General features: G+C 37.4%; 1 protein-coding gene and 2 long non-coding RNA genes across 4 annotated transcripts; 2 read left to right on the top strand and 1 right to left on the bottom strand.

Annotated features, from left to right (window-relative positions):
• Positions 1 to 5,008: 5,008 nt before the first annotated feature.
• On the top strand, positions 5,009 to 6,084 carry LOC148268828 (uncharacterized). Its single transcript, XR_015816725.1, has 2 exons — positions 5,009 to 5,582; positions 5,791 to 6,084. It is a non-coding gene; the product is annotated as an uncharacterized LOC148268828 (long non-coding RNA).
• A 3,217-nt stretch (positions 6,085 to 9,301) lies between these two features.
• LOC148268827 (uncharacterized) lies at positions 9,302 to 11,289 on the bottom strand. Its single transcript, XR_015817058.1, has 2 exons — positions 11,165 to 11,289; positions 9,302 to 9,674 (listed from the first exon to the last, which is right to left on the bottom strand). It is a non-coding gene; the product is annotated as an uncharacterized LOC148268827 (long non-coding RNA).
• On the top strand, positions 9,831 to 12,375 carry LOC110817282 (Carbohydrate-binding X8 domain superfamily protein). Of its 2 annotated transcripts, XM_022045741.2 has the most exons (3): positions 9,831 to 10,053; positions 11,067 to 11,714; positions 12,242 to 12,375. In XM_022045741.2, the coding sequence occupies exons 1-3, from the start codon at positions 9,966 to 9,968 to the stop codon at positions 12,271 to 12,273; spliced, it is 768 nt and encodes a 255-aa protein (XP_021901433.2). In that variant the 5' UTR covers positions 9,831 to 9,965; the 3' UTR covers positions 12,274 to 12,375. The 2 variants fall into 2 exon arrangements, with proteins under 2 accessions (XP_021901433.2, XP_088069601.1); XM_088213475.1 differs by lacking the exon at positions 12,242 to 12,375 and having other exon boundaries at positions 11,067 to 11,822.
• The last annotated feature ends 10,047 nt before the right edge of the window (positions 12,376 to 22,422 follow it).

Below are 22,422 nucleotides of genomic sequence, written 5' to 3'. Positions count from 1 at the left end.
GGATGATCAGATTTGGTTGTGGTATTTGTAGAGGAAAGGATTTAACATATATATGTGTAATGCACAATAGATAATATGTACATAAGTAATCCTTGTGAATTAAAATTTTATCTTATCAGAAACCTCGGATAATATGCTCTATGTGTTGGATATCTAAGGGGAAGGATGACCCCTCGCCCTTTCGGGATATAGGGTGTTATAATTGGTATCAGAGCAACGTTTTTGGGCTTTCTATGATACAAACTTAAGATTTTCTATATATGTAAAGAAAAACAATAAGTAACTTACATAGGTGTCTAGAATGCAGGTACGTAAGAAAAGACAATGAAGAAAGGCAGAGGGTGACCTCGAAGGGGATCCACTCCAGCCCCTCAAGATCCGTCGCCAGCTCCTTAGAGGCCCCCCTCATTCCACTAGGTGCCACTTCTTGCTTTCTAAGGATCACCCCTTTATCAGTCGATGCCCCCTACCACTCACTAGGGGCAACTTGGGCCACCCCCTTATCAGTCAATACCTTTTGTCACCACTAAGACCACCCCTTGAACTAAAGGTGCCACTCCTGGGGCAATCAGGTGCATATTAAATGATTTCAATAGGCTATACCGAGTATTTGAGAGTTTGGCAGTGATGATCAGAGAGAGAAAAATGCGACAAGAGACACAACAGCTTCAGAATCAAGGTACAGGTCAGGATGAGGTTGACACCAATAATATTAAGCAGTATAAGAGACTTAATCCTCCAGTGTTCAGTGGGGGTTATGACCTACTGGTGGTAAAAGACTAGACCAAGGAACTTAAGAAATTATTTAGTGTGATAAAGGTCAATACAAAGCAAAAGGTCTAGCTAGCTATTTTTATGCTGAGAGGACCAGTAGAACGTTGGTGGAACTTAACGAAGGAAGCTCTAGTCCCTCTTGTGACCTGGGAGACCTTTATTGAGGCTTTTAATATTGAATATTTCTCTGATTTCCTCAGACATCAGAATGAAGCAAAATTTACAAACCTCCGTCAAGGGAGACTATCAATGGTGGAGTATACAAAAAAATTTATAGAGTTGGGACGTTTTGCACCTAAAATGATGATGAATGAGTTAAAAAAGGCTCGAAGATTCAAGAAAAGATTGAAACCATTAAGTAGTTGTGTTTGCCTTAGCAACATATCAAGCAGTTCTTGAGAAGGTTCAATTGGTAGAGACATTATGTAGGGAGCACACCAAGCATAACAAAGTACTCTTCAGCCATAAGAGACCATCGTCATTACCCAGTCGACTAGATAAATGACAAAAGACAGTTCAGAATCTAGTTACAAATGCCTAGACCTTGGTGAAGAGTTCAAATTGTACACGTTGTGGTATGAACCATGGGGATCGCTCGTGCAATGTTCCTGTCGTGGATGTTACAAGTGTGGCAGTAATCAACACTTTCTACGTGATTGTCCAGAACCTAGAAAGCCCACCAGGCCATTAATTGAAGGCAGAGTATTTACCATTACAGCCCAAGATGTCAAGACAACACCAAATGTCATATAAGGTCCACTTTCTATCTCTAACTATCGTGCTAGAGTTTTAATTGACCCAGGGGCTACTCATTCATTCACTTCACACACATTTGTACTTAGGTTAAAAGTTGAGCCAGTCTCATTAGATTGTGTGTTAATGGTAACACTGCCTACAAGTGGCACGATGAGTACGAATATAATATATAAATCATGTGTGGTAAAAATTGCAGGTCGGATGTTAGAAGTAGACCTGATTTTGTTAAATATTAAGGATTTTGATATAATTTTAGGCATGGATTGGTTGGTCGCCTATTATACTAATGTAGATTGTTTTAATAAGAAGGTTGTATTTAAAATCCCCAACGAAGAACCATTCGCTATGTAATATCAAATATAGAGATATGAATAACATTTAATAAATATCACTTTAACATATAAATGATTGCCAAATGCATGAGTTGCCTTTGTACTTCCTACGTAGTTTTGTATGCATACATGAATGACCTTTATGATTGTTGCATTGTTATAGGAACTTTATCTGACGCTCATGAATTCGCAAGACAATTGTCCTTGTGTATCACTTGTTAGGAAATGGAAACAAAGGGATTATAGTTCAAGAAATACTTATGGTAAGAATTTTTCTAATGTCTTCCCAGAAGACCTCCCCGATTTGCTGTCGAATTGAGAAGTTGAATTCACCATAAAGTTACAACTTAGGACACAATCCATCTCGAAGGCTCATCACAGGATGACAAGGATTGAACTAGAGGAACTAAGTAAGCAGCTACAAAAATTATTGGATAAGAAATTCATCAGACTGAGCGTATTACCACAGGGTCCGCTAATGTTGTTTGTGAAGAGAAAAGATGATACGATACAAATGTATATAGATTAACAGGATTTGAATCAAGTCACAATCAAGAACAAGTATCCATTTCCGAGAATAAACGATCTCTTTGATCAATTCGGGGGGCTCAAGTATTTTCGAAAATAAATTTGCGATCTAGTTGTCACCAATTGAAGATTAGAGCAAAAAATATAACAAAGACAACATTTTGCATTAGATATGGTCACTATGAATTCTTCATTATACCATTTAGATTGACAAATGCTCCTGTAATGTTCATGGATTTGATGAATAGACTGTTTCTGTTTCTTCTGGATCGATATGTGATTATATTCATAAATAACATCTTGATATACTCCAAAGATCGATAAGAATATGTTGGGCATTGGACTTGTGTACTGGAAATTCTCAAAAAAGCTAAGTTGTATGCTAAACTAAGCAAGTGTAAATTTTGGCTTGATTAGATTTTATTTTTAGGGCATATAGTGTATAAAGATGGTGTATCAGTAGATCCTGCAAAAGTAGAAGTAATGATAAAATAGGAATAACTAACTTCTGTAACTGAGATTCGAAGTTTTTTTAGGACTAGCCGGATACTATCGCCGCTTCATAAGGGGTTTTTTTGACTATTGCGACACCATTCACTCGATTGACCAAGAAAAATGTAAGATTTGAGTGGGATAATGACTGCGAAAAAAGTTTCAATGAACTCAAACACCGACTTACCACGACCCTAATATTGACAATTCTGGGTGGTGTCGGTGGTTATGCAGTATATAGTGATGCATCTCATTAAGGATTGGGTTGCGTACTAATACATTATAGGAAGGTAATTGCCTATAGATCTAAATAATTGAAGGTACACGAAGAGAATTAGCCAACCTACAACTTAGAATTGGCACGATAGTTTACGCCCTCAAATTATGGTGTCATTATTTGTATGGTGAGACCTTTGAAATCTACACTGAACATAAGAGTTTACAATAAATATTCTCTAAAAAGAACTTAATATGTGTCAGATACGATAGATAGAGCTACTGAAGGACATTAACTATAAAATCCAATAACATCCAATCAAAGAGAATATGGTCGATGATGCCCTCTGTAGGAAAAGTACGAGATTATTGACATGTATAATGATCTGTGACTGGGAACCGAGGGAAGCAATGCAGTGGCTAGAAATTAAAGAACGACGCAAGAAAGGATATTTAGCCAGTATTAGGGTTCAATCGACTTTAATTCAAAGAATGAGATAAGGACAAATGTCAGATAATGAGTTACAATTGATAAGAAAAGACACATAACAAGAAACAAGAGTAGAATTCAGCACACACAGTGATGGTTTAGTCAAATTTAGAGGAAGAGTATGCGTCCCAAATGATAAAGAGTTGTAAAAATAGGTCCTTTAAGAAGCCCACAATTCACAGTTTACTATGTACCCGGGAAGTACAAAGATTTACCAGAACTTGCAAAGACACTATTGGTGGAATGGAATGAAACGTGATATTGCCGAATTTGTGTCACGATATTTGACATGTCAACAAGTAAAGACAGAACACCAAAGACCCGAAGGTCTGTTATAACCTTTACCAATACCAGAATAGAAGTGAGAACATATTTTTATAGATTTTGTGACAGGATTGCCATGAACCCGTTCCAATCACGTTAGTATTTGGGTTATTGTGGATCGAATGACAATCTTTTCGTTTTCTTACCATGAGAGTTATTGACTTAGTGGATAAACTTGTCAAATTGTATATTAGAGAAGTGATCAAATTACATATAACTCCTGTCTTAATTGTTTTGGATAGAAACCCCAGATTTACTTCTAGATTTTGAGGGAGTTTTCAATAGGCTATGGGCACGAAATTGAATTTCAATACAGTATTTCACCATCAGACAGATGGACAGACTGAAAGAACCATTCAAGTGTTAAAAGACATGTTACGAGCCTGTATCATAGAGTTCGGAGGACATTGAGATAAATTATTGCTCTTAGTAGAATTTGCGTACAATAATAGTTATCATACTAGTATTGGGATGAATCCTTATGAAGCTCTCTATTGTAGGTCATGCAGGTCACTAATATGTTGGAAAAAAGTCAGAGAACAGAGAATGATCAGGCTGAAACTAGTAGAGGAAACCACCACAAACATATCCATAATAAAAAAAAACCTTCAGGAGGCACAATGCAGTCAGAAGGGCTATGCTGATAGTAGAAAATATATGTAACGTTTGAAATAGGTGACCATGTGTTCCTTAAAGTTTCACCTATGAAGGGCCTTTTACGATTTAGGAAGAAGGAAAAGTTAAGGTCCCAATTTGTAGGACCCTTCGAAATACTAGAAGAAGTGGGTATGACTGCTTAAAGAATAGCTTTACCACCGGGATATTATAGAGTTCATAATGTGTTCTACACATCTATGCTATGAAAGTACCATCTCAACCATTGCATATCATACAACATGGTTACTTTCTCTAGAAAAGGACCTGACGTATGAAGAAAAGCCCAGTTGCATACTCGAATGACAAAATATGATATTAAAGTTGTAGCGCCCGGACCGAGGGGAAAAAAAAAAAAAAAAAAAAAAAACCGACAGCCACGTCAGCAGGCCCGGTCAGCAGTCCCGGCCAACCGAGACCTGCCACGTGGCAAGACCACGTCGCTCCTGAACGGGCCACGTTGGCGATCCGCGTGGGCGCGATCGGACGGCCCAGATCAATCGCGTGATCGGACAGCCCAGATTTAATCGCACGGACGGCCCAGATTTAATCAAAAATGGACGGCCCAGATTAAAACAAAATGGACGGCTGAGATCAAAGGGCAAGGGGTTATAAATAGAACCCCCACACCAGACCACAAACCCTAGCCGCCTGCCGCTCGCCGGAGAAGACGAACCAGAGGCCGACCGCCGCCACCCGCCGCCGCACCGGGGAAATTTCTGATCGCCGATCGAGGTAAATTTCATACCCCCAACTCGTTTTTCCACGCTGATTCCTCCTATGGCCAAATCGAAGCCAAAATCCCGGCCAAACGGCCGGAATACGCGGCCGAAGACCAGCGGCGCCGCCGCGCCCCCTCTCGGTTTTTGCCTCCGACGAGGCCCTTCCCGGCCTCCGTTTGATGCAATTTTTATATCACCGTGATCACCATTCTTTTCTCTACAGGTTGACCGGAGCCGAATCACCAAAACACGAACCTCGCCGGAGAGCCGCCGCACCCGAGAGCGCCGCCGCCGGTAAGCTCCGTTTTTCCGTGATTTTTTTGGCCCCCTGAGGGCCCTAGGGTTGTTTTCTCACAGGGACCGATGCGAGTGTGGCCGAATTTGGCCGAAAACGGCCGAAAACAGCCAACCCGAGGCGACTCGCCGCCGCCGTGCCGGAGTTGCGATTTTGGCCGAAAGAGGCCCTGGGCCTAATTTGGGTTTTTTTTTGGAACACGTGCAGGTACCGTTAGTGTGTTTCAGTTCCCCGGGAAAAATTCAGGGAAAATTAGGGACGGCCTGTAGGCGCACTGTGAATCGTATTTGGATCCCGAAAACAAGTAAGGACTCCTCACCCTATTTCCTATCACGGTATTAAAGTTCAAAATGATAAAACGATATTTCTTGAATTAACGCATGTGTGAAATTGCTTAAGGTTGCTAATGGAGCCCGAGTCTAGTGTGATTTATGATTTACTGTTATTTGGCCTGTTTTACAGCTTTAAATGCATTATGAGGTTTGATGTGTTCATTTTATAGTTTCGAGTGCATATATTACTGTTTTATTTATTTATGGGTTAAAAGACTGAAGAACTGATACTGTATGTTGTCTGTTTGGCATGAATTACGATTTGCTTTCTTAAATGTGAATTGACGATGCTTATTGAGGAAAAGGAAAATGAAAGATTGTGTAGACTGATAATTGTATGATGGGGTTAGCCTGACTAGATATCCTGGGAGATGGTGGACGGACCGGGTCCGTAGGGAACCCTACCGGAATTGTGGTCTCACATGCCGGACGGGGTATGGAGATCTTATGGTTTTGGCGCCCATACCGGACGGGGTATGGGGACGGCCCGTTTCACCCTCATACCGGACGGGGTATTGAGGTTTATGGTTTTGGCGCCCATACCGGACGGGGTATGGGGACGGCCCGTTTCACCCTCATACCGGACGGGGTATTGAGGTTTATGGTTTTGGCGCCCATACCGGACGGGGTATGGGGACGACCCTGGAAACTGATTATGAATGTTAAAGGTTAACGGGTAGCGGGACCCCTATGGACCCCCATGGATACTAGTAGGCTGGTAAATGAGAAAAGGATATGTTGTATAATGATTGAATTACAAAAGGCGTGATAAGTGCTATGTTTTACAGCTTATATTATTCCATGTTTGTGATAATGTTATTGTTTTCTTATATTGCTTCATGAATTCCACCGAGCTAAGTGGATGGTAAAGGTTTTATCATAAATAAAAAGGATTTGTTGTAAATCATGCTCCATTGGTCTTTTGTGTTTTTCTACCCACCTTTACCTCCGTGACGGTGAGATATCGTGATGTTCTTACTGGGCTAGTGTAGCTCACTCCTTATTTAACCATTTCAGATCAGGAAGATATGATTCCCGAGCCCGTTCCGCAGGAGGACGACGAAGGGGATGCCTAGAGACTCTGTAGTCATACTCATAGTTTTATTTTCGAGTTTCTCTCTTAGTTAGTTTAATCTTTTATACTTTAAGTACGTTTTTGGTTTTCGTGTAAGGGATGTTAACTGAAATTTTGATCTCGCTTCCGCATTTAATATTTATAATATAATTTCCATTTTTTGAATTACCGGGGCTGCTATAAAAAAAATCGAACAATACTAATGGTGAAAGTCCTGTGGTAGCACCACTCACAGTAAAAATCGATTTAGGAGCGGGAAGACCTGATGAAAACAAACTATCCTTAGTTGTTCGAGATTATGTAATCAAATTTGGGGAACCAAATTTTTTAGGGGGGAGATTATAACGTTTTGGAAATTCCAAGTATATGATTTAAGTAAATACAAATATGTGTTAAACCAAACTCAGTTGTGTATTCTATATACAAGTAAAATAAACTTAATTTAAACAAGTGGAATAGAGTAGGATTAACAAAAAAAAGAAAAAAATCAATGAATGAACCATAAGGAAGGACTTAAACGAAAAATTAATCAAATAGGGGTAGAATTGTAAACCTTGAAAAGCTAACATGTCAACAAGTCACTGTGGGGGAAACCAATAAGGAATCGCCACACGTGTTGAGTGACATTAGAGTGCATCATTAGAGAGAGGAAGGGTTTAGATGAAGCCAAGTAATGTTGACCAGGAACCTCGAAAAACACCTTGAAAAGAACGACGAGGATGGTGCAAATATTTTAAACGACTATGATTGTTTTTACCCCAATATAAAAAAAGGGGGCTGTGGTATAGAGGGGGAGAGAAGAGGAAACAAGATTTGAAAATAGCTAGGCTGATTGAGAGAAGAATGAGAGGAAGAGTACGAAGAAGAAGGGGAACTGGTGGTGCTACATTACGGCGCCACTAAGAAGGATTTGAGAGAGGGTCGACACTGCAAGTGAACATTCACGCGGAGACAGGAGGTAAGTCATATTTGAGTTTTAAACTATAAATTAAGATTCATAGTTGGAGAAAATGTAGTATATTTGAATTTGGAGTTGGTAGAGAGTGAAAAAATAGGTTATGTACTGGTAAGGATTAATCGTTTAATAATTTTTAAGTTGATAAAGTATGAAGACAGATTTCTTCAAAGAAATTATAAAGAATAGATTTAAGGATAAAACAAAATCTTGTCCGAGTAGGGAGAACTGATATACAGGGATGAGCCATTAATAGAGAAAAACTTTGGGGAATAACATGGGAAGGCCAACTGAGATAGGTAGTGAGGTTCTTAAGGATAGATCAATATAAAAAGGAAAAAGGGGGCCATATGAGAAAAATATACATGCGGGACATGAGCTATTGTGTTTAAACTAAAGGACCTAAAAATGTTGTGGTGGGAAGCACTAAGAGATGGGTCTTACTGAGTGGCATAAAGTGCCGAGTATACCTTAAACCTACTCTTGTGACAGTGTGTGTGCGTGGCCATTGGGTGGTCGGACATTGCATAATGCTTGTGTGCATACATTTTTTTATATTTTCTTAATATCATTTACTAACCAATTGCCATAAACGTGCTCTGATGTGGCCCACTGAATTAGGTCGAATGTGGTATGATTGTCACCATAGACAATGATGAAATGGATGAGTCCCTGGGAAGATGTTTACTGTTTTATTTTCCCTTACCATGCATTGTTAGTTGTTTACCATGCATTTGTAAATATGCTTTGGTGTGGCCCACTGAATTGGGTCAAATATGGTATGACTGTCACCATAGACAACGGTGAAATGGATGAGTCCCTGAAAGGACGTTTACTATTTTATTTTCCCTTACCATGCATTGCTAGTTGTTTACCATGCATCTATAAATATGCTCTGGTGTGGCCCACTGATTTGGGTCAAATATGGTACGACTATCACCATAGACAGCGGTGAAATGGATGAGTCCTTAGGAGGATGTTTACTATTTTATTTGCATTTACATGCATCTGTTAGTTGTTTAAAGAGTGTCTATGTGGTGTATTTGTGAGGAAAAATAAGGTGATGCAGAAGAGTTTAATAATGGAATGATTTTTTTTTTTGTTAATCCTCCTTGTTTAAATTAAGTTTATTTTACTTACATACGGAATACACGACTGAGTTTGGTTTAACACATATTGGTATTTACTTAAATCATATACTTGGAATTTCCAAAACGTTACAACTCTACTGTAAAAAAGAATAATAGTATTATGTTCTACTCTACGGTAAAATTTATAAAGACATAGCTTGTAATTATATAAAAATATAATATATTTGAACCAAAAAAATATTAAAAAAGAAAACAAAAGAACTGATTGGACACAATTACAAATGGGGCACTAAATAAATAATCTCGGATACATTAGAATTCTTTCCTATAGATACATTATTTCGTATATAAAATAAATTCTGCAAGGCACAAATAGAAATTCATTCTGAACCCAATACAGGAGTTTAACTATAAATTCTCTCTCTTACTAAACTCCCTACAATATGCTTTGATAATCCCATTCAGAAACCACTTTCTTCTTTTTCGTGACATAATCCATAATTAAGACATAAATATATTGTAAGTAGATGATTTAAAAAGTGCATTTAGTTGAGGCTGGCAAGTCTTCCAACACAGACTAGTCAATGAAAGTAACCAAGGATGCTGCTGTTTCCAACATGGGTTGGATTGAAAGAGAGCTTTGAGTAGAAAGCAAGCAAAACAAAAAGATAACAAATATTAAAAAAAAAAAAAAAACCTATTTTGATTTTTCCCAATGTCAAGCAAGCATATATGCCATAACATAATTTATATATATACACACACACACACAATATATATCATACTCAGGTAAGTAAAGCAACTGTACAGACTGCCGCAAGAATCAATCTTTATTTCACCCTACGCTACTTGGCTAATTTATATATCCATATATATTATTAACTCCTACTTGTTTGTTGTGGGATCTTCAAGTTGTGACAGTGTGAGTCATGGAAGCAAGCCCAGGTCATTGCATAAGAGCTTGCATTCGGCTAATTCTCTATCTGTTAGTCACTTCCACCTTTTTCATTCATTGCGGTAAGCTTCTTCCTAATCATTTCCTAATTAATCATTCACAGTCCACTTTGTAGGCAACTATTATTTTATCGAGTTTAACTTTTATATCAACTTGAATACAGTATTTTTCAGTTATTGCATGCAGCAAATTAGTCTATCAATATTTAAACTGCCGCTATAATATGTGTGTGTATGTACTTCCAGATGTTTACATATATATATATTTCTAACTTGTTTTCTTCCATTTTTACCTGACACTTGTTTTTGTTAACAGAAGCTTGAGTCTTCTTTTTTTTCACTAGTACGAAGCTATTGTTTTGGGAACTCGTAGAAATTTTGCTTCTTCCGAGATATTTTGTCTAATAATGCTCCTCGTTTCTTTTGAATATATACTTTGTATCTGCTTATAGATACACATATATGTTTAGTGTATATACACACACACACACACCAGCTTCGCATTCTTTGAAGCAGGGAAAGTAATCAGTATCGAACAAGTGTGAAGTTAAAAGTGTAATTGAATGTCAGACTCAGGAATTAAAGCTGCAAAAGCAAGATGATTCTTTTGTTAAGATTTAGTACATGTTCTTTCAAATTTCAAGTTATTTTTAAGAATCTAATTATCATTTGTTTTATATCACCAAATAAGGTCTATTAATTTATTTAGCTTTGTTTGTGCTGTTCTAAAAATATTTCTGGCATCAAATAAAAAATATTTTTAATTTATTAAACATGGAATAAAAATATTTTAGTCGACTGTTGAGAAACTGTGGAATACAATACGTAACTCTTAAAAAATGGTACTAATTTTTTAATATTTAAAATTTTAAAATCTAAATTTTATCAAATTACTTTACATTAAACATATTTTTTAACAGCAGTTCACAGATTTACCAGACAAACTATTCCCCGCCCAAATGTCCATTAAGTATGGTTTTTATTTCAAAGCAAAAGGCTACCTCAAATGGAAGCTAAACTTACTTAATAATCTGGTTCTTAATATGAATTAATATGTTGTATTGCGGTTTTGGCAGAGGGACGACAATCAATGGCATTGATCAGAGGAGATTCAGCAAAGAAATTGAGAGCATTCAAGCACACATTTCTAGAACAAGTAATGGAAAATTTAAACCTGGTTCAGTCTCTGGACTCATCCAACACCCAACCGTATGGTGTGAGTTCTCCATTTAATCTTCCTCCGTACGACTCACTTTCTCCAATTCCATTGCCGCCTTACTGTGTTTTTCCACCACCATCATCAACCACTCCGACTCCAATCCCTAATCCGCCGCCAGCGCCGTTTTATTTCGTCCCTAATCCGCCGTCCCCTGCAACTTATACGCCCAATCCACCATCCGCCGTGCCATCTCCGACCGTGTTTCTGCCGCCGATCGTGTATCCGCCGCCGACAGCGCCGCCGCCTCCTAATGTGGCTCCGAGCTTAGCGCTGTGGTGTGTGGCGAAGCCGTCAGTGCCAGATCCAATCGTTCAAGAGGCAATGAACTATGCTTGCGGATCGGGAGCTGATTGCGATTCGATTCAGGCGGATGGACCGTGTTTCCAGCCAAACACGTTGTTTGCGCATGCTTCATTTGCTTTCAATAGTTACTGGCAAAAAACGAAGGGTGCAGGTGGAACCTGTGAGTTTGGAGGAACAGCCATGCTCGTCACCGTGGATCCAAGTAACTCATCGAACTATATTTTTTATTTTATAAATTTAGTCAAAAGTAAAGAAAACAATGGTGAAAATTATGATTAAATTAGAAAAAATTTAAAAATATTTTGTTTTCTCTGTATATTAAAGTTTTAATTATTTTATAAAATAATTCATGAATGTTTAAAAGTAATAATATTTATATAAAAATATATTATTTAAAAAATAAATAAAAACCTCATATATATTTAGGAAATGAAAATTAAAAAAAAAAAAAAAAAAACAGATATAATTTTAACAAATAAGAATACAGTTTTGTTACAAAATAAAATACCTTTTTTTTTGTTTTTTGGTTACATACTTTGATATTATATTCATAAAGTGTAACATAATAAATATTTAATACATTTATATGTGTACATACAATTGATAGATGGCATACCTTTCACATAATTTGTTTAAAAAGTAAAATGATTTTTTATTATAAATAATTATAATAATTCATAAGCTACTTCAGAATATATGATAATAACATTTTCTTATTATTGTACACAGGCTATGATGGGTGCCATTTTATGTACATATAGTATGTGAAGGCCAACAACTCTCTCTAATTTTTCTCTTAAATAAAGAATTTATTGTTTTTGGTTATGTAACTCTAGTCAATGATCATAAATTTTGTAAAGAAATCTTCTAGAATTTGTTAGTTAGGAATTGGGTTCATATAGATATATGTATAAACTATAGATACAATACAAATGCCAATTATGTACCATTTATCTAACATACCCTTTTTTTTATTTATAAAAAAAAATATCATTTTAAACTATAACCAACGGCGCACACTACAAAATTCAAACTCTTGGTTAAAATATTTTTATTATTTTATTTATTTATTTATAAATATGTACGTTTATATAAGTTCTTTAAATATTTCTTTTTTATATCTTATTATTTGTCTCTCACTGTACCCGATGTTTCCGGTGTTATTACAATTGGGCTCAACAAAATAGTTTTAGTTTAATTCATTAACTTATGAAACGTTTCCTTCTCTTCGGGGTCTCCGGATACTAACCCAAAGCTCGTAGGTAGCCCAGCCCGTTTACCAATTTTGTATTTTATTTTAATTAATTAATTACTAACAATTTCTTAATTTAATTAATTATTTATTCACACTGTTCTTCTCTTATTTGGGCCCATTTTAACACTTTTTGGATACAGTTTTTACCCCTAATTGAAAAACCCTTTCTAAATTTAAAATTTTTCCCTAATTTCCCAAATTGTTCTCACTTTGTCCCCAGTTAAATGTTTTTTTTTTTTTTTAATTCCAAATATATTTAGTTCTTAAACAAATTTGTATATATTATTTTAAAATAATATTTTTCTAATTAGTTTTATTAGATCAGACTAAAATCTTACGTGGTAAGTATTATTTTATTTGATAATTAAAAAGAAAAAAAAATCAATCTTAAAAAATTAAAAAAAAAAACTACCTTTATGCCACTTAATTATTAAGAAACTAAGTTGATTGATAGCTTAATGGCACATGTAACCATTTGAGTATATATATACATACATACACACACAAACACACACACACACACAAATATACTGACAATTTTTTTATGGCTCTCTTTATTAATAATATAAATAATATTTTCTAGCAAACCTAGATACTTGACTGTAGTTGTTGTAACGATTCCAAAAATATCCAAAAGAAGTAAATGATAATAAAAGTGCAGAAGTGAAATAAATGTTCAATATTTACATTTCTTACACAATAACTTAAAGTACCAATTAGTGTTACAGAATTCACCATTTTGAAGGAAATACAAAGAAATAAGGAAATGAACGGTATGAGGGTGAAGTGGGCTGTCCTCATACCTCGTCCGGTATGAGCACCAAGTTACCAAGTCTCCATACCCTGTCTGGTATGAGACACGTTCACGGTAGGGTTTCCTATGTACATGGTCTGTCCACCATCTCCCAAGATGTCTAGCAAGATTGTCGTTTCATCCAGTCACTTAATCACACAAGTTTTCCGTTTACCTTTAACCTCTATTTTTCCAATTCAACCATAAACACGTAAAACAACAATACATGCATTCAAAGCTATATAATAAATCAATAAGGCACTATCATGCATTTAAACTGTAAAAACAATCAACAGGAATCAACAGAGAATAGTTTTCGATTTTGGCTCCATTAATAATCCGTAATTTAATTATGAACATTTTCTAAATTGTACAGAATACCTTATTTATTGTTAATTAGACTTCAATTCTATAACAGAGAATAGGGTGAGAGATTCTTACTCAATTTGGTGTTCGAAAAGCTAAGCTGTTCACTGCGCCTACAGGCGGTTCCTAGGTTCCCTGAATTTTCCTTCGAAAATCAAAACGCGCTATAAGTACCTACAAATGTCCCAAATAACCCCAAAATCAGTCTCAGGGCCCACTTTGGTCAATTTCAAAATTCTGGTACAGCAGCGATTCGCCTCGAGTCGGTTGTTTTCGGCTAGATTCGGTCGATTTCGCATCAATCCCTGTAAGAAAACATGTTAAGGGGCCTCGGTTGGCCGAAAAAATATAAAAAATCGAAACTCACCAGTGGCGGGGCTCTCCGGTGCGGCGGCTCCTCCGACTCATGTTACGGTTGGGTGTTTTATTTCGGTCAACCTGTAGAAAAGGAAACGGTGATCACAACAGTGAAAAAATTACGCAAAATGGGAATCAGGAAGGACCTCATCGGAGACTTTTTGTGAAATTTCCTGCGGCGGCAGTCGCTGGGCTTTGCCCACGTTTTTGGCCAATCAGCCGGTTCTTTTTTTCTGATTTGGCCATGGGTGTGTTTAAAATTGAATTCTAAGCAAAAGGAGAAATTTTTACCTTTTTTGACGGTTGGAAAGGGCTTCGGTGCGGCGGCGGTCTCCTTCCCAGCGGTTGGGTCTTTTTCTCTGGCGAGGGGGTCTGGCAGCTAGGGTTAAGGTTTGGTATGGATGGGAGTTATTTATATTCGTACACTTTTGATCTGGGTCGTCCATCGCATTTGATCTAGACTGTCCGATCGCGATTAAATAGGGAGTGAATCTGAACCGTTCATCATGATCCAATATGGACCGTCTATCACGATCTAATAATGACCATCTGATCACGTTCAAATCTAACCATCCGATTGTGTTTGGGAAGGGAACGCATCTGGGTCATCCGTGCGCGCGGGAATAGATCTGGGTCATTCGATCCCGGACACGTGGATCGCCCGCGTGGCCTCCTGCATGGCATTGCGTCAGCGTCCGCTGCCACACAACGCATCCTGATTCATCGTACCTGCTGACTGGGCATTTGGCGTGGTAAAATTTCTCTAAATTACATTTTAACCTCTGGTTTTTAATTTTTCTTTTAAAAATATCATCAGAACCGAAATTTTCACCTCTTTTCCCTAAAATTATTTCCAATTTCATCATCAATCAAAATTATTTAATTTTTACTCCAAAATAAAATTAAAAAATTACATTTAAATAAATTTAATTTACATTAAATTTAAACTTGGGCATTATAACTCTCCTCCCTTTAAAGGAAATTTAGCCCCTCAAATTTGTCTCTCTCACTCTCAATCAAACAGCTAGGGGTATTTGGCTCTAAAGTCTGATTCTAGCTCCCATGTGGCATCTTTCAATTTGTGATTCTGTCATAAGACCTTAACAAAAGAAATTTCCCAATTTGGGAGTAATATGCTCTTTCAGCCCACAATGCCGACCGATACTTCCTTGTAGAACAAATCTCATGAAGTGAAAGAGGCTCGTGGGCCAAGACGTAATAGGAGTTCGGATTGTACTTACGTAGCATGGACACATAAAACATATTATAGACATTGAAAAGTTCTAGAAGAAGTGCTAGTCTATAGGCGACAACACCAATTTTGTCTAAGATTTTGAATGGTCCAATAAATCAGGGATTTAATTTCTTCTTTTTGTCGAACCTACTGATTCCCTTGAAAGGAGTGACCTTAAAGCACACCCAATCGTCTTTCTCAAATTTCAAATCTCTCCTCTAGATGTCCGCATAACTTTTTTGCTTGCTCTGAGTCGTCTGAATGTTCTTCCTAATCTTAACTATTTTGGATATAGTCTCCTCTACCAGATCTGGGCTGAATAGTTTTTTATCATCCACTTCCTCCCAATAAATTGGCGATCTGCATGGACACCCATATAACGCCTCATACGAATCCATGCCAATACTTGCTTGATAGCTGTTGTTGTAGGCGAACTCTATCAGGGGTAGATGGTCATCCCAATGTTCTCCGAAGTCAAGAACACAAACTCGAAATATATCTTCAAGTGTGCGGATTATCTTTTCTAATTGCTGATCGGTCTGAGGATGGAATGCAATATTAAAAGATAGTTTTTTTCCTATGGCTTGCTAAAGGCTAGACCAAAATCGAGAAGTGAACCTAGGGTCCATGTCGGACACTACTGTCACTGGCACTCCATGTAATCTGACTACTTCCCAAATATACATTCTTGCCAACTTGTTTAAGGAATCAGTCATCTTAATGGTCAAGAAGTGGGAAGACTTGGTAAGCCAGTCAACAATTACCCAGATGACATCATGTCCTGAGTGTGCCTCAGGTAATTCTGTCACGAAGTCCATGGTGATATGTTCCCACTTCCATTCCAGGATTGGTAATGGCTGAAGTAGTCCACCTGGGCGTTGATGCTCTGTCTTGACCTGCTGACATACCAAACATTTAGAAACAAAGTCAGCTATATCTCTTTTCATCTCGTTCCACCAAAATCGAGGTCGCATACCTTGGTACATCTTAGTACTTCCGAGATGCATGACAAACTTTGAGCTATGGACCTCTGTCATAATGTCCATTTTTAACTCACTGTCACATAGAACACACATTCTATCCTGAAATCTGAGCAACCCATCGATGGAGACTCGAAATTCTTGGTTAACTCTCTATTCTGCATCTTTCTTGAGGGCCACTAGGGTGGAGTCGGCAGACTAAGCTTCCTTTATTTTCGATTAACTCAAGCTGAACAGTCAGGTGACCTAGATATATGATTCTCTTCAGGTCTTGAAGCTGTACCTACTGTACGGCCCTTATCCGCCTGTATTCTGAAACCATCAAATAGGCTAATGTACTTGCACTTTTCCTGCTGAACGTGTTGACTACCACGTTTTCCTTACCCGAGTGATACAAGATGCCGCAATCATAGTCCTTGAGAAGTTTTATCCAAATTCTCTGATGCATGTTGAGATCTTTTTGAGTGAATATGTATTTTAAACTCTTATGGTCGGTATAGATCTGAAAGGTCTCCCCATACAAATAATGGCGCCAAGTCTTCAAGGCATGTATGATTGCGGTAAGCTCTAAGTCATGGGTGGGATTGTTTTTCTCATAACTCTTCAACTGTTTGGACCCATAGGTTGTGACTTTCCCATGTTGTATCAAAACACAACCCAGACCTGGGTAGGAGACATCCCTGTAAACTGTATATCTACTCGATTAACTCGGCAAGGCCAACACATGTGCAACCGCTTCTTTAGTTCTGAAAAACTCCTTTCACAGTTCTCATCCCACTCAAACTTGACATTATTCTTTGTGAGCTGAGTTAGAGGAGCAGCTAGACTAGAAAACTACGGATCTCCTTAACCAATGTCAATTTTTTCTAGTCGAGCACTACTTCTGCCTTTTTAGTGTTCACTAATTCTCCATCCTTTGATATAATGTGTCCTAGGAAGGTAGTCTGCTCAAGCCAGAACCCACACTTACTCAACTTTACACACAACTTATTTTCTCTAAGAACTTATAAAACTTGAGTCAGGTGGCGAGCGTGTTCCTCTCTGCTTTTTGAATAAACCAAAATGTCATCGATGAACACAATAAGAAACTGATATAGGAATTGTCTAAAAATCCTGTTCATAAAGTCCATGAAGATTGTTAGAGCGTTGATTAGTCTAATTGGCATGACCAGGAACTCATAGTGTCCGTACATGATTTGAAAGGTTGTCTTGGGGATGTCTTCCGCCTTGATTTTTATCTTATGATAACTTAAACGCAGGTCTATTTTGGAAAAGATTTGGGCACCCTGCAACTAATCAAAAAGGTCGTCAATCCTGGGGATAGGATACTTGTTCTTGATCGTGACCATGTTCAGACCTCTGTAATCAATACATAACCTCAACATCCCATCAGCCTTTCTTGTAAATGTGACTCTGGCACTCTAAGGGGACACACTTTGTTGGATGAATCCATTGTCTTGCAGTTCAGTGATCTGTTTCCTCAGTTCCTCCATCTCAACACGGCTCATGCTGTAAAGAGTAACCGAAATAGGCTGGGTACCTAGCTGAAGGTCTATGGTGAATTCGACTTCCCTATCTACTGGCAGTCTAGGTAGTTCATTTGAAAATACATATGAAAAATCTCAGACTACCGGAATCTCTTGAATATAATTTTTTTTCTTCGGTTTGTCTAGTTAGAGAAAACAGCTGGGTTAAAGCACTCGATAATAAGAAAATTTTCCATGAGGGAAATAAATGTTAAACAGTTTTATTAATTTGTAAATGACTCATCATTAAGAGGGTTGAATACAACCTTCTTACTAAAACAATCTACAGTGGCATAATACGCCGTTAGCCAATTCATTCCTAAGATTACATTAAAGTCCCTCGTGTCAATTTCTATTAGGTCTATATTCAATTTTCTATCTGCTATATCTATGACACAGGCCCTGTATACAACCTCTCTCAGTAGTGTCCTACTTCCAAGAGTAGACACGAACAACACAGAATCAAGTTTTTCAGGTAGTATATTTAATTTTGAAGGGGGAAACTGAACCCCCGATTTATTGGACCATTTGAAGTCTTAGACATGATTGATACTGTCGCCTACAGACTAGCACTACCTACTGAACTTTCTAAGGTCCACAATGTGTTTCATTACTCTGCAACTAGGAGATATCCTTTGTGAAGGTCATATGGCAGAATCACACACCAAGGGAGGCCAGATGAGAGCTAGAATAAGACTTTAAAGCCTAGTACTCCTAGCTGTTCGATCAAGAGTAAGAGAAAAATTTGAGGAACCAAATTTCTTTTAAGGGGGGAGAGTTGTAACACCCAACCTTTTTTTTTGTATTATTATTATTATTTTATATATATATAAATATAATTATTATTTATATGATTTTAATTTAATTTATTTAATTTTAATTTGATTTAATGAAAATAATAATAATAATAATAATAAAAGGGTAAAAAATTGATTAGGGATTTAATTGAAAATAATTTTGAAAAAAAGAGGTGAAAATTTGAGTTATAGGGGTATTTTTGAAAGAAAAATCGGAAAGTAGAGGTCAAAACATAATTTAAAAAAGTTACGCCACGTCAGCTGTCCGCTAGGACGCGCCAGATGGTAGAGGCACTGACGTTGGAGGCCACACGGGGGGGAGCTACATGGGCGATCTGCGTGCGCGCGATCGAACGGCTAAGATCCGTTCCCGTGTGCACGAACAACCTATATCAAAAATGCGCACGGACAGCCCAATTCCCGATTCCCGTTCGATGTGATTTTTCCACCGTTGTGACCACCGTTTTCTTCTCTACAAGTTAACCGAAGTAAAACACCCAACCGCAACGTGAGCTGGAGGAGCCGCCGCACCGGAGAGCCCCACTACCGGTGAGTTTCAATTTTTTATGTTTTTTTCGGTCCACCGAGGGTCCTAAGTGTGTTTTCTCACAGAAACCGGTGCAAGTTCGACTGAATTCGGTCAAAAACAGCCAACCCGAGCGAATCGCCACCCCAGGCGGCGACGCCGATACAGGAGCACCGCGGAGCCGCCATGCCGGAATTCTGAAATTGGCCGAGTGGGCCTTAGGTCTGATTTTTGGGTTTATTTGGGATACTTGTAGGTACCGAAGCGCGTTTCAGTTTCTGAAGAAAAATTCAGGGAACTTAGGGACTGCTTGTAGGCGCAGTAACCATCTAGTTTTCGGCATCAAATCAGGTAAGGACCCCTCACCTTATTTCCTATCATAGATGTGAAGTTTGAATAAATAATAATATGGTCTTTTGTAAAAGTTAGATAAATATGCATAATTAATTACGAATTGCTAATGGAGCCCGAAATCGGACATTGTTCTCTGTTGATTCCTATTGATTTATTTTACGGTTTAAAGACATGATGGTGTCTAGTTTTAGAATCTTAAATGCATGTATTACTGTATTACTTGACCACTGTGTGATTTTTAGATTTAAGATATGATTGTATTACCGGGTACATGTTCATTGTTTATGTGATTGTGTTTAATTTGGTAACGGAGATTAAGAATAAACAGGAAAGGGATGTGATCTGATAAATGGATAAGGTGACAGCCTCACTAGATATCTTAGGAGATGGTGGACGGACCGGGTTCATAGGGAACCCTACCATGAACGTTGTCTCATACCAGATGGAGTATGAAGACTTGGTCATTTGACACTCATATCGGACAGGGATGGGGACGACCCGCTTCACCCTCATACCGGACGGGGTATTGAGATTTAATGTCTTGGTGCTCATACCGAACGGGGTATGGGAACAGCCCTAGAATTAAGATTTTTAATAGAAAGAGTTTACGTGTAGCGAGGACACCCCTATGGATTCCTATAGATACTAGTAGACTGATAAAAAATAGAAATTGTTGTTTGATGATTTGAATATAATAGAATAATATGTGCTATGTTGGAGATTGTATATGAAATCATGATATTTATAATGTTATTGTTTCCAGAAATTATTTTTTATAAATCTCACAGCGGTAAGTGGATGGTAAATGGTTTTATTATTAATAAATGAATTTATTTAAAATTTGTACTCCATTGGTTGTTTTTGGTTTTTCTACCCATATTTGCTTCTGTGACGGTGATATATTGTTATGTTCTTACTGCTAGTATAGTTCATCCATTATTTAACCATTTCAAATCAGGAGGACCCAGTTACCGAGTCCGATCTGCAAAAAGGGTACGAGTAGATGATAGATACTTTATAGTTTCCTTTATTTTTTCTATTTTTCGTATTTCTTTCAGAAAATTTGTTCCGTGATGTTTGTTAGTACTTTTGAGTTATCATGTAAGGGATGTTAACCTTAACCTTTATTTCGCTTCCGCACTCAAATTATTATATACATTTCTTTTTAAATTTCTGGGGTTGTTACAAAAAAAGTAAAAATTCTCTTATCCCCTCGGAATTTTATTTCGAGCACCCCCATGGCCGAATCAGAGCAAAAAGAACGGCAGATGAGCCAGAAACTGCGGGTAAATCTGAAACTGCCTCCGATGAGTTCCTTTCCGTTTTTCATTTCGTGCGATTTTTCCACCGTTGTATTCACCATTCTGTTTTCTATAGGTTGACCAAAGAAAAATATTCAGTCGCGAAGGTGAGCCGGCGGAGCCATCGCATCGAAAAATCTCGCTGCCGGTAGTTTTTGTTTTTTGACTTTTTTCGGCCAACCGAGACCCCCTAATGTATTTTCTAGCAGGGATGAGTATAAAACCAGCCGAAACCAGCCAAAACTGACTGAAATAGCCAAGCTGGGGCAAATCGCCATCGCCGGCACTGCCGTCGCCGGAGCAGGGCAGTGCTGCTGTGCCGAAATTTTAAAATTGGCCGAAAAAAATTTTTAACACCGATTTTGAGTTTTTTGGGGGTATTTTTAGGTATGTGAAATGTGTTTTAATCTCTGCAAGAAAATTCAAGAAACTCGAGGATCGTCAGTAGGTATAGTAGAAAGTTTAGTGTTTCGGACACCGATTAGGATAAGAATCCCTCACCTTATTCTCTGTTACGGAATTGAAGTTTGATAATCAATAATATGTTATTTTTTATAATTTAGAAAAACTTTGAGAATAATTACAAGTTACTAATGGAACCAGAACCGATTAGTTCTTTATTTGTCATGTTTAACTGATTGTTAAATTTATAGCTTATGATGATATACTGGAATGGTTAATTGATTTAATTGTGCTTCTTTTATATATATATATATATATATATTGTCTGTTTTGTGTGATTTACGGTTGATTTGTGAAATTGGTAATTAATATGCAAACGAAAAATTGATTGATCATGTGAATTAATGAATGATAGCCTTATTGGATATCCTGGGAGATAGTGGACGAATCGGATACATAGAGAACCCTATCAGGAATGTTGTCTCATACCGGACGGGGTATCGATGATTGGTATTTTTAGCGCTCATACCAGACGGGGTATGGGGACGACTTGATTTACTCTCATACCGGACGGAGTATTGAAGGATTATATTTTTGGCGCTCATACTAGACGGAGTATGGGGACGGCCGTTTAGTTGATAATGTTGAATATTAGTTCACGTATAGTGGAACATTCTTATGGACCTTCAGGGATATCAGTAGACAAATAAAAAGGAAAAGTGGTTGTTATTGCTCACTTGAAAATGAAATTGAAATATTATTTGAATTATTGTATCTCTATTGGTCGATTTTTAAAAATCTCGCAATATTAAATATATGCAATAAATGATTTTTCTTTATGATAAATGAATTTACTTAAATCAAGAGCTCTATTAGTTATTTTTATAATTTTTATCAACCTTCAGTTTCTGTATCGGTGAGTAGTGTGATATTCTTATTAGACTAGTGTAGCTCACCTTTCATTAACTATTTTAGATTAATAGGATCAAGACCCAGATCCCGATCAATAGGGTTGTGAA

Source organism: Carica papaya, chromosome 2 (assembly GCF_054855325.1).
Source record: "Carica papaya isolate Zhongbai chromosome 2, ASM5485532v1, whole genome shotgun sequence".
Lineage (NCBI taxonomy): Eukaryota > Viridiplantae > Streptophyta > Magnoliopsida > Brassicales > Caricaceae > Carica > Carica papaya.
Note: the sequence above shows the minus strand (reverse complement) of the source record. Positions and strands in the feature narration are given on the sequence as shown.